The sequence below is a fragment of the Sparassis crispa genome (assembly GCF_003851025.1).
Source record: "Sparassis crispa DNA, contig_000017F, whole genome shotgun sequence".
Lineage (NCBI taxonomy): Eukaryota > Fungi > Basidiomycota > Agaricomycetes > Polyporales > Sparassidaceae > Sparassis > Sparassis crispa.
In genome coordinates this window covers 271,539-284,229 of record NW_020939764.1, presented here as the reverse complement: position 1 = coordinate 284,229, position 12,691 = coordinate 271,539, and the positions used below count along the sequence as shown (strand labels likewise).

General features: G+C 51.5%; 3 protein-coding genes across 3 annotated transcripts; 1 reads left to right on the top strand and 2 right to left on the bottom strand.

Moving 5' to 3' along the window:
• Positions 1–591: 591 nt before the first annotated feature.
• SCP_1800990 (hypothetical protein) lies at positions 592–2,016 on the bottom strand (the record flags this gene model as incomplete). The annotated part of the gene is made up of 1 exon (XM_027765189.1): positions 592–2,016. The coding sequence occupies one exon, from the start codon at positions 2,014–2,016 to the stop codon at positions 592–594; it is 1,425 nt and encodes a 474-aa protein (XP_027620990.1).
• A 1,658-nt stretch (positions 2,017–3,674) lies between these two features.
• SCP_1800980 (hypothetical protein) lies at positions 3,675–4,820 on the bottom strand (the record flags this gene model as incomplete). The annotated part of the gene is made up of 7 exons (XM_027765188.1): positions 3,675–3,708; positions 3,762–3,881; positions 3,950–4,095; positions 4,144–4,272; positions 4,325–4,457; positions 4,509–4,702; positions 4,752–4,820. 7 exons carry the CDS (start codon positions 4,818–4,820, stop codon positions 3,675–3,677), a joined length of 825 nt encoding a protein of 274 aa, XP_027620989.1.
• Positions 4,821–9,761: 4,941 nt separating this feature from the next.
• SCP_1800970 (hypothetical protein) lies at positions 9,762–11,124 on the top strand (the record flags this gene model as incomplete). The annotated part of the gene is made up of 6 exons (XM_027765187.1): positions 9,762–9,773; positions 9,825–9,952; positions 10,006–10,329; positions 10,383–10,584; positions 10,640–10,730; positions 10,784–11,124. The coding sequence occupies 6 exons, from the start codon at positions 9,762–9,764 to the stop codon at positions 11,122–11,124; spliced, it is 1,098 nt and encodes a 365-aa protein (XP_027620988.1).
• Between the last annotated feature and the right edge of the window lie 1,567 nt (positions 11,125–12,691).

Here is a 12,691-nt window from a genome sequence, read left to right as displayed (position 1 = left end):
AGTGTAGCCAATTCAAGTTATCGAAAGAGCGTGCATATATCGGCAAATGCTAATGGACGGGCACAAAGGTAGGACGAAGATGTGTCACAGGAAAGCATGGGGTTGATACAATCCACAAGCTGCACCTTGTGGAACCGGGAACAAATGACATATATGGCGCCAAGAAACTTCATCCAGAAGGGACTCGCAGGCACCAACTTCAGACATCCAGAGACAAGCATAGCGCAAGTCAATGGTCCCAAATGCAGCTAACACCAAGCTCGTGTTACAGAGACTGGGTGCAATGAGCACAGTACAAGCTGGAAACAAGAATCAATCGCCTTCCGAGAACTCCAATGTCCAAAGACCCTTTCTATCTCGGCCCTCGGACTCTGATATCTCGCGAACAGCAGCTCTAAAAATCAGGCTTCAAGGCTCAGTGCGCACCACGGCCCATACGTGATGCACGGATAACACAGCTGAGAACCACGGAGAAGGCCTGTCTAGTCTGAGCTTGAGCTTGAGCTTGGAGCGATGGAATAACAAGAGGAGACCTCGAGAAACAAAAGTCCCAGCCCAGAGAGGAATAAACAGTACAGTCTGAAATGTAATCTATGCATCCAGGGCCTTCAATCTCATCAGCATATCCTCGTGGCGCCAAGCGAACTCGAGGACGATGGCATGAAGGGAGTGCTTGTATTCTGCCCGAATCATCGCGAGAGCGATGATATCGTCCACTGCAGATGCACCTCCCTCGGCGATACCTTCTACCACAGATGCATGCTCGGCAATGATGCGCATCGTGGCGAGGTTGGGACAAAGAAGCTGCGAGTTGCATGGCGTGGCGAGCACATGAAGCACGCTGGGTTTTCCCTTCTTGCATGGGTAATCGAGGTGCACCACCAGCGATGTCAGCGAGACCAGGGGAGAGAGCAATGTCTCAAAACCGGTGCCTTCGCGTACGTCCTCGGAGCCTCGGATGTGGAGCTCCCGCACATGTGCCAGCGGCCAGTCACGCAATAAGAAAGGCCTCTCGTGCGAGTATGGACGTTCGACCCGGATTCCCGACACGTCATTGAAGGCGGTCGCGATCAGATTCCACTCGTATTGGTACCCCATGCGTACGTCGAGGGTGTGCAAGCCCTTGAAGGACGTCCCATAAGTGGAAGAGAAGTCAGACTGGAGAGGGAAGGAATGCTGGTCGAGGATGCGCACAGCCACCCCCTCGGACCTATGAGCATGTGTCATGAGCCACGAAGCCAGGGCCATCCCTGCTTCCTGCGAATCGATTGTCATCCTCCGTAGATATGCCAGTGATGGCACATGGAGAGTTGCGTTCCTGGATTGCATACCCACAGCAAATTCATCAATCATAAGCTCCTCCAGTCTGGGGCACCCCGAGAGGAAAGCAGTCACGTCCAACAGGGTGATCGGGGTTTCAGGTGACGAATACAATGACCTTATAGACAACTGAGTGAGAACTTCGAATCGGTTACTTGGAAGAAATCCCACTGTGTCCAGTAGTAGTGATGTTAAGCGAGGAGTATCTCCGTGGAATAGCAAAGGCCGTGTGTCATCCTTGGGACTCTCCACTTCGAGGAGGGACAGTCTTTCGAGATTAGGTGTGGGGAAGCAGAAACATCTCGCTCGGGGATACTCAGAGATGTCGAGCAAATATACATGGAGTTCCTGGATGCGTCTAATTGTAGTGTCCGAAATGAACATGTCATAAAACGTCTTGGCGGCGTCATAATCGATTTGCACCTTGAGCAATGCGTTCCTGGAGCGCTGCAGCGCAGTGGTATATGGCACATGATTGAATTTGCTGAAAGTGGTCCAAAGAGACGGTGTACCGATAGCAATGTCATGCCATAGGTGACAGACGAGGGTAATATTCACGAGCTCGGTCGTCGACAACATTGAAGATTCAGAAACCGGCCAGATTTCATACTCTTCCTCCAGCGGATCCAGTGCAAAGTGGAATATGAGACCAAGAATTTCGATTGGAAACTGATTGATTCGGCAAACCGCATTCATGCTGTATCGAAGGCGGCGTAAAGTTTTGACCAGGACATCTTCCATGAGCGGCAGCTGAAACAGTAAATCCAAGGAGGTATATAAGAAGAGTCATACAGAACGCGATCAGTTTGTACGCACGTTATCAGCACTGTACAGAACGTATATAAGAAAGAGCTAACCCCAATGTTAATGTTTAGCCCACGTACCTCACTCGGTGAGCCCCTTCAGATATTTGGGACAGCAAATTCTGAGAAAGCTGCAGAAGAGAAGGATCCTCCATGTATCTCGCGTTCCAGCACTACTACGCCAAGGCAAAGGAACTCTGCAATAGAAGTTTTAGGAGTCTTGAATGTCACAGTTAAAGAAAAGGGGGCCGCGAGAAGCGCTAAAACAGACACGTGATCGGACGACCACTTCAGCGCTAAGCAAACTTGTCGGCCCCTATTGCCCTCCAAGTCGGAACATCGGGGAATTTGCATTCATCTGGTTTGGACTTCATCCCGCCAGGCGTGAAAGGTGCACCAGGCTGGTAGACATCCTGATAAGGGGTTGGTCAGCCCCTACGCCAATTTTCCAGGGCTCCAAGTCTTGTTGAGAATGACAGACCACCGTGAAGATTTTGGACCTTGTAAGGATTCCTAAGTCTTGCTGTGCCTCACCAGATGTGCCGGTTAATATAAGCACATCCACCAATGGTTCAGAGCCCACATTCTCGCTGCAGTGCACCAGGCTGACCATGGCTTGCTCAGTAATATATGGGGCCACGCATCATCAGAGATTCGAGTACGGTATGTCAACGATATATTAGTGATTATCCTAGGTATAAGGTCCGTCGAATCTGTAATTATTGCAGATCGCTGGACAAAGCAATATATAGGACAGTATGCTTGGTAGATTTCATCGGCACTACCGCAGTGCGGAACTCTTGCAAGATATGGCCACTGTACTCGGATGTCACGGCATTGTATCAACCACTATAACCGATAATCAGACGAGCAGCATGCACCAGCACTGTAGCTGATGGTGAACCACAATATGTAAGATTCAGCTGAAGCAGTCCTGGCATGTCTATCGGAGTTGTGGTGCTCATCATTGCGGCATTCATGCTGCTGATATACAAATTTTGCCCGTGTTATGCAGGTAGGGCTTTCCTTTAGTGATCAAACAACGCAGAAGTGATGTCAGGCTTGCCGTCCATATGAGAAGAATCGGAAACGAGCCAAATTATCAGTGGCATCCTGAAAGAGAAAAGCTCTCGATCGGCATCCTTCTGTCGACCACTACATACGACGAGCAAAATTATGATTCACTCTGAGTGAATGTATGAATGTTGCAGGCTGCTCAGGTTCCTCAATGCGAGGATGTTCGATAATCGGAAGCACAAATAGGATAGGCCATCAGCACTTACAACGTTCTGCTAGAAGGCCTTAGCAGCCAGGGCAAACTTACGAACTTAGGAGAGAGTTGGAGGTCACTCTACTAATGGTGAAATTCAGTGCTAACCTCCAACTCTTGTTTATTTGGCTAAAACGAGCACTGGACTCTTTTTGGAGAACCTTGCCAATGATTGTCATACCAGAAGGAAGGGTCTCGAACTTACAACAGTGCCGCAGGATAGAATTCTGACAGGATCATACAGCTGATTGATGAGAACGACAGTCGGACCAGCGAATACGTTACAGAGCATCGTTAGAGAACGAACCGGAGCATCTAGGACTGCTCAACACACGCAGCGTCACATCGACCGCCGTTGCCTCTCTCACCGGCTGCTGCCGCTGGCAATTGCAGTGGCCTTCAGTGCCGCTCGCCTCTCTCTGATCTTAGCCAAAGCACTATTCTTCGACACTGGCCTCCGCGCAGTCGAGGAGTTCGGAAACACCTGACTACAGTTAACATCAGGGACAGACCGTCAAAGGGATAGGTCTACATCTGCAGATCATGCCCAACTCACCGGTTCCACCACAACAGAAGTTCGTTGACTTCTTCTTGCTCATCAACATCTTCAAACAAATCAAGAATCGAATTGTAAAAACGCTCGGAGTCGGTGGCTGTGTCTGTCCTGGAAAATACGGGAGATGAAGACAAAGCGAATCGAACCTGTCGCGAAAACAGTGAGAAACACGTCCGAACAAGAGGTGCTCATACCTGAGTGGCAACATAACCAACGGAGGCTGGGGTAACTTTAGTCATTCCATGTATACGCGCATTACCAGCTCGAGTAGCTTTCGGTTCTCTCTCGACAGAACTAGGTGACGTGAAGATATGTTTGTACGCCTAATGCGTGTTAGTGTTCGACTCTATCTGGACGTGGTATGATATAACTTACCGAAACGAGAAGGCCGCTACGAAAAAGACCATTCCACGGGTCTTCCGCATCGTATATCGAGTTACGGTACAAGAAAATGGGCCATTGGTCACCGGAGATCACCGTTTCCCCATCTCGCAACAGCTGCTTAGTCCTACAATTGTTCGTGAGTGAAATATGAATCCACATCAGAGGAAGAACTAACTCGTCGTTGGACCAGTCCATACCGGCTGGACATAACAAAGATCCAGTACGCTCGTGGTGGAATCCACGATCCACTTTCACATTACGTGAGAGCGGTGGATAAAGAGACTGACCCTTCGGAGTGATCCAATCCAGGATGGCGCCCTTCAGGCTTTTCGTGTCGTCGGACCTCGCACTAGCAGCACCTTTCTGTATCTGAGACCTATGAATATCCAAGCCCATCCAAAGAGATCCTGTTACGAACCAGACTTGCAACTACTGCCACTTCTTCTTCAGAGCCATTCATTAGGCGTTCTTCGAGACCTGGAATCATTTGAAGGAGCGTGACAAAAATTTTGTGCTCTCTTCTTTCTCTAGAGCTCTCATCGGCATCGAAGGAGGTTGAAACTGAGAAGTAATGTGACGAACTCGTTGGTGAACATATCCTCAGGTTGCTCTGCAAGTTCACTCATACGAAGAAGACCGTTAGTGATAAGTGCTTGCACATTTGTGAGTGTGTGCACAGTCCTGCCGAAATGGCGCCCATGGTGCACAAGAGGATCCGAAAGGCAACTGTTCGGGCATAGATAATTTTCATTCGTTGTACATCAGCAGAAACATCAGGTATTTTGCACGGCGCACGCACGCTTTTTTCCTCGGACCCATGTGAAGGGCATTTTCTCTTTCTCGTTGCCGAGTGGATGGGTCATGATCATCTGCCATGGTTTCCGAACGCGAGGGTAGACTGAGAGAAGGAGGTAGTATGCGTCTAACTTAGGGCCTGTGCGACAACGCTGGCCTCTATATTGTACCGGTGGCATTTCTGGCTAATACCCATGGAAGCTCCCGATGCCTCTAGTTCACTTTGTTGCGAAGCCGCGTGCCATCATGCGCCGAGTAAACTAGTGACGTATGACTGTAATCAGTGCTTATTTCGAACTTAATGCTGCATCGTAACCACACGAGGTGACCGAGGGACTACTATACCGTTTGGATCAAAGCGACCGCGTCAGAGGTGAGAAGCGTTAGAAAAGTTTACAGTGGCGCGTTTACCGCATATCACAGAGTCGCGATCGCCGTACCGACCTTGATAACATCTGGTACGCACAGATGACAACGAGTTGACAGGCGAAGGAGAGAACCAATGAATCGGCACTGTCCTGCAATGAGTAAAACTGACTGCGGCTAGAGGGACCAGATAGTACATGTTGCTGCGAGAACTAGTGGCATAGGTCTTTCCAGACCCTGATACTGCGGTGCCGTGTCAGGGCTGGGTGCTTTACTCGGCTAAGCACGACTGGGATCAATCCGTCCGGACCTACGGCGAAGCTTCAGAGAGTATCGTCACGAGCTTGGCTTGGGAACAAAAACGCTGAAGCGCATCGCAGAGGCTACGGATTGATCGAGGTGTTTTCGAGCGCTGGAAGCGTCTACAAGGACCAGATGCGTCTACATGGGCTGAAAGTGTCTGGTATCCATAACGCAATGTCGCATTCACCGACGCTGTGTCGCAAGTTGAAGGAGATGCCTTCCGGCCAATCGCAGCCAGCGCACATAAAAGCTGGGGGAGAACTTGTTCTCCAGCCACAAACGTCCCCTCTTCGACCGCCGTTACTACCATGCCTGTCGAAAGATCTGACCCTAGAATCCGAAGGTACCTCCACCGTATTCGGATCTCAGCGAACGCTGTTTACGAGTATGACTGCGACAAGGGTGGCTTACGTGTGTGGTATTGGTGAGACGACTCCGCGTCCTGATGCATGGCTTCGCTGAAACCAGACCATACCATACCAGGCCTGTCAACAGTGAAGGTGAACGTGTAACACCCTCGGACTTGGATGAACATCGCAAGTCCCACCGCATCCATAATCCCTGCTGTCTATGCCCGTTGATAGCAGATGGACGCGAGGCCGTTGAAGCAGCAATCTTCGTCCCGCTCCGTGGGCGCGCAACAGGTGAATATGTAGCTGCGTGTGCAAAAAGCAGCTGTGGATACTATGGTGAATATACAGCTTGATTTCCAATACTAAAGGCGATACTTAATAGCTGCAAACCAGTCCACTTGGAGCGGATCTATGCTAAGACTGGGCTTCCTGTACGCTACTATCCTCCAAGGGGTGAGTTGGAAAGGTTCGGGCCTACGAAGCATGAAATACTCACCATACAATGTCTAGACGAGCTTGAACCTGTCCCTGCACCAGTCGAAATACACGCCAACGTACAGATTGAAGGTGAGTAAGCGATCAACCTTCGTCGAGTCGCAGAGCTGACTCCAGAATGAGAGCGCCGTATTGCGGATGCGCCCCAGCGGACGCGAGGGCAATCCCATACCGAGGCGCTAGTCCAGCTCTTGCGCCTGAACTCCTCCGTTCGTCCCGGACTCGAGCAGGCTGATTTTGAGGCGCTCTTCTTGAAATGCACCTGCGGTTTGATCATGATGCGGATGGCATTCTGCTACCACGAGTGTGCTGTACAGAAACATGCACATCAGGAGATAGCAGTGCAAGAAGTTATCGATCTTACTATCGATGACTCCGACGAGGATGCATAATAGATATCGTACCGATGCGTTGACGACTCAATGCGGGATGACTGTGAATAACTGTATCAGGAGCTGCACGGAACCTAATCAATACCGCCCAAAAAGTGAATTTTGGGCGCTCACCGTTGACCGCCACTCAGTTACGCCACAGACTCTGTTTCCACGCACTGCGCAGCTGAACCTTGGCCTCGAAGCTTTGCGTGAGGTCCTGACCCTCAGGTGGCTGGAGCTTAGCAAAGTTACCTGGAAGCAGTTCTGCGAAGATGTCCCCGAAGTCTCTGCGATGTATCCGATGAGCTGTCGATGGCAACGACCCGAAAAGGTGAGCGCGCGGTGACGCTCGGCTAACCAACAGAGGCGCTAAAGACTAAAGTAATCGAACGGCAACTGCCGGCAAGGATTCGCGTGGCGTGATCGAATCGTAATCTAGATGCTTAATGTGCAAAGGTACAAGTAGGAAAGAATTATGGAGATCGACACAGTCAATTTATTCTCAATCATGCGCGCACATGATTAAATTTCAGTTCACAAAATTTTCCAAAAAATGCAGCGCTCTTCTTCACTTCACTTCCTCACAAACGTCTCGAGCCGCCACTGGTAGAGGGATGAGAGCTCTCCCTTTAATCTAAAAACGCGTCAGCTGGCTCCGGCGAGCTCTAGAGAAAACTCACATGCGTATATGGTCGGGTCGTAGTTGTGAAGAGTGCGGCTGCACTGTGTCACCAACCTGAAGCCCTTTTGGAAACTGAGAAGCGTTACCTTATGCCATGTAAACGCCCTCCCGGGAATTGTGCTGGGCGGACGAAACTTGTGAAGGGAGCCTTTTGCGGCTTCGACATTGAAATTTATGGACTCAAATGCCTGCGCAATACAGGCTAAATGCAACACAGAGCGGACTCAAAAGCAAGCATACCGATACTAGCTCACGCCATCCGACGGATCCCTGAGCTTTAAATATGTTTTTGAAAGTCTGCAAGGTGAATTCAGAGGGTACTGAGTCCATAGACATTCAACTTACTGCGTAATGCCGCCCGCTCACTATTATTGTTCGATTCATGATCGATGGGTCGTAGATGAGAGAGGAGAAGAATCGAGTAGCAAGTAGAGGATAGGGAATGGACGCTGTACGTTCGGTGAGCGTAGACGGCCAGAGCCAAAGTCCGCCGCGCGAGAAGTCTCAGCTCAGCTACCTGCGGCACACTTGCAAAAGGGTAACTTTCCCAGTGTCACATCGCAGAGACAACTTTCGTGGTATGTTGGACCAAGTTAGCCCACTAAATTGCTTTTATCCATTCACAAATTGATGTTCAGGCCCTGCATCTTATAGCCATGAACTCTATGAATTCCTACAGCGGTGTAAGGGGCCCTGTATTGTTTCAGTCAGATCTCTATAAGTAGCCATCAAAGGTTTAAAAACTCGCCATATAGGGCTGCGTAGCTTTGGGGATAATACGCCGTATACCCCGGGTGGTACATAAAGGGCACGTTATTCCTGGCGTGAGGGCTGTTGGCGTAGTTCAATACCGCACGATATTCGATATCAGGAACCCCAAGAGGAGGCCACAGGTTGCTCTGGCGATGCCAAAGCAGCTCTGTACGCTGTCGACACTGGAGGCAGCCCATCTAACACGAAATCTAGATGGCATTGACAAGCTGCAGCTGTAATTAGTATGAAAGTACTGATAGGGACTCGACCCGCCAATTCTCGAAGGCAAGAAGTCCCAAAGTGGGAATGCCGACGAAATCGGCTACCAGCCCCTGGAAAGTGATCTCGTAGCTAGACCATGGCGGGATAGAAGGCTGTACGATGCTAGGATAAAATGCTATAGAGAATGAGAGGTGGGTGGGTAGAAAGGGATGCGACCGGAACGGGAAGGGGCGGCAGAAGGGCTCAAGTGAAGGAAGCAGGTGAGACCCGCAGAACCGACGCCACTTGTAAAGTCGGCGCAAAAGTCAACTTTTGGTTAGCCCCATTTAGCCACCCATCTTCTTAATTAAGGAGGTCCTCTTTCTTATTTGGGCAATTAAGGCCAATAATGGGCCCTTATTTTTCCTTAATCAAGGAAATAACACCAGTAAGCAAAAGTTGACGTAACCGGCGTCAATTGTCCGGCTCGCAGGCGCCCATTGAGGGTTTCAACAGCTAGCCTGTGAACGAGCTGGGCGAAGTCCTGGAATGGGGCCAAAACAACGACAGCATAGATCCGGCATGAGCATTGCCCAATGGTCTGCCCCAGCATACTCAGTTGCGTAGTCATTCCGGGGAGTGAAGCGCGCGCGATCACTGCACGCGCCAAAACATGTCAACAACGCGTCAACAAAGAGGACGCGTCAACAGCGCACAACAAAATTTTATGGTGGCCGGTTTGCCTTAAATTCACCACCCTTTGCTTGCTCTCTCTCTAACTTTCACCCCCGCGCGGCCCCGCCACTGCGATTGTCCGCCCCCGTCTTGGCGTCTTCTCGTTCGGTATGTCCGTCTCCTCTCGGGGACTGTGCTATCCAATGGGTTCGAAGGAGACCTATATCGCCCACTGGATGGCGCAGTTTCTACCATTCATATCCGCCGCTAGCACAGAGTCTGCGCGGACGGCAGGCTGCACGAGTTCGAAGGAGACCTGTATCGCTCGTGCTGCCTGCGGCCTGCTTTCTGCCGGCTGCTTTCTGCGAAGGCCTGTTGTTCGACCCGCGCGGGGGCTGATACTGTGCGCCACAGAGAAAAGTGTCGCCAGCATGTCTTTGGTGGTAAGCCTGCTCGCTTGCTGGCAGTTTCTCCCTACTGACCCCCTTCCATAGGCCGGCTTGGACTACCGCGGGAAAGCCTCCATGAGAGAGCGCCTGGAGGCGGTCTGGGGGGCGGAAGGGGGCAGGGGTGAAGGCCCGGACCACGCCACTCCCGCCGTTGCTCTGCAGGGCCCGAACAGGTATGCTCTGTTCACTTTCCATCTCAATGCGGCACTACTGACCTTAGTTGCAGCCCGAGCGACAGCTCCAACGGGGGCTCTCGTCCACAGGATATATCGAACACCGCACCTGCCTTGTGCAACTTCGCGCAGGCGGAAGCCGCTCTCCAAGTTTGCGCTGAGGGCCTGGGCCCTGGTCGCAATGCGCGCCGTCAATACTACTTTGAGAAGAGGACGGCCGCTCGCGCCACCGCTCGTGCCAAAAAAAAGAAGGCCAGTGCAATGCACGTCCAGAGCACGGCCTCTCTTTCCCAGCGGAAGATGCCCGGGGGTTACATCGGCAGTCGCATCAAATCCGAGCGCCCACCCCGGCGAGAAATCATCGGGTGTGCTAATGGGTGAGCGTGCACTCTAGCGCCCTTTGGTGAAACCGAGCTCACATCTGAGGCAGAGCGGCTGCGTACATCTGTGACTCAGAAGGGAGGCTCGTCATCTACAGGTCGTTCGCAGGGCCAGCCACTGTCCGCGCCAACTCTGCGGCTATGGCTGCTGTAGAGTACCTGCAACACAGTGGCGTCAAGCCGACATATTCCGGCTCCACTCGAGGAAACTTCCTGCAGTATTATTTTACTTTGCATCGGGACAATCAGGTGGTGAGCACTTTCCTTTGTGGGCGTGAGCTTCCTGTAACTGACCATAGCGAGACAGAGGCCACGCATGTCTCTCTACTACTTAAAACACATCGACGTTGTGCGCGAGCTCGGGAATCTCCTCAAGCCAGTGGTCGCCCTCATAAACGGTGAGTTTGAATGCCACTGCCGTATGCATGGCCTAACGCGCAGGCCGTTCCAGGTATCTTCAAGTCTCGATTTCCCGACCTATATGCCCATTACGCCGCCACTCTCGACTACGTTCTGGAAAAGGATGCAGGCCTGGAGGCCCTGTTCTACCCATTTGCATCATTTGCGCTCAACGCCGGCATCGTAGTCACCTTGCCCCACCTCGACTCCACCAACTACGGTCCCGGCTTGTGCTGCATCATGCCGTATGGAACATTTGACCCTGCGCAAGATTGTCGAATTGGCATCGCCGAGCTTGGCTATGAGATCGAGGTAGGCCCCGGAGTGCCTGTGTTCATTCCATCGGCGATGTTTACCCACTACAACACCATCCTGATCTCCAAGGGGATGTGAGGGTCTCTTGTGTTTTGGACTGGCGGCTCAATATTCCAGTGGGTTGAGCTAGGTGGCAAAATGGTTTCTGAGCTTTCTGGTCCTGAGCATGAGGTGTATATCAAAGGCCTTGCTGCTCGAATTTTGGCCGGTCTTGCTCGGTTCCCTATGCACATGTAGCGGCACGGCGTACATTAGAAAGGTTTTAAAACGTTTGCGTGGCGACAGAATTAATAAACAGCCCTCTGCCTACTTATAACTTGTGTGTTGAACATAGAACGGTGCCGCTATAGCCAGCCCGTCCTCACCTCTTGCGCACTACCCTCGCCCCTTGTCCTCCAACGGCCCCAAGACATTGCTCTTTAACCAACAATAGCGCCAACTGTGCCGTGGCTCCGTTCTGCCAATCCTGGACTAATTTTGGAATCTGAGGTCGCAGCGTGAAGAAATCTTCCACGGTAATGTTGACCGAGCCATCAGCATGTCACAGTAAGAGAGCAAAGCGATTATACTACTCATTAATTGCGCTCGGAGGGAGGAGTGGGTGGGCGGAGAGCGGGTGGGTGGAGAGCGGGTGAGGGGGTTAGAGATGAAGGGGGCGGAATACGTGGAGTATATGTGACGAGCAGGCACTGCGCGTTTGCTCGTTCAGAGCCCACAAGAAGCACCGGCTAAGCGTGGAGTTCAACTAGACGTAGTGGCCTCTACTCGCCTTCTATCGTGATCGTTCCACCAATTAAGGAAACTGTAGAGATCTCACTCGGGCATGGCCCTGGCATCACTCTACATCGCCTGTCTTCGCCTGTTACGACACCGTCCGGACATCTTTGAGACGCCGCTTGGTTCCAGAAGGCATATTGGTTCTTACATTCGTCTTTGGGGAGTTGGTAAGCATATGGTTCTCATTGCGAGTCGCTTGGTCACTCACCTGCATAATCGACACACATGTAGCTGATCGGTGTCTCCCCGCTCGGTTCTGATACAAACAGGACAGAGCAGTTGAGCCGAAGTCAAAATGACCGTGACTAACGGCCACATCCTATTTTCTGAGGTAAAAAATTTGCCAGTATTACACGTTACAGATTCTAAGGCTCGACGTGGGCACTGCCATGCGGTGTCTTCTCACACACACAGCATCGCAAGTGCATGCTGTAATGTTTCTCTTCTGAGACCCTCAGCAAACTACAGCCATCTGTCAGCCTTCGCGATATCATTTGTTTAACTGGCGTTCTCGAACGTCCCGCAGGCGCAAGGCAGTGATGCTCGTACCCCATGATCCGGACGCCAGGCATTTTTGACCCCATAGACACCGTGTGCTGTTTGAATTGTCTACTTTTAACCCCAGAGGTTCTGGTGCCGGGTAAGCCCTTGTGTTCTATGAATGGGAAATGAGCCCATGCGTAGCTGACGATCGTGTCCGCCAACCACCCTCCCGTCTTCCACGGTCGGTTCACGAGTGTCATCGTAACATTGTCTCGATTTTTGGAAGCGGCATGCGTGGCCAAACCTGCATTCGCGGTGATGTTCACTTTTGGGCAACTCGCAACAAGACGCCGCCGGTGCCTCCTGGTATATATGGCGCAGGTGA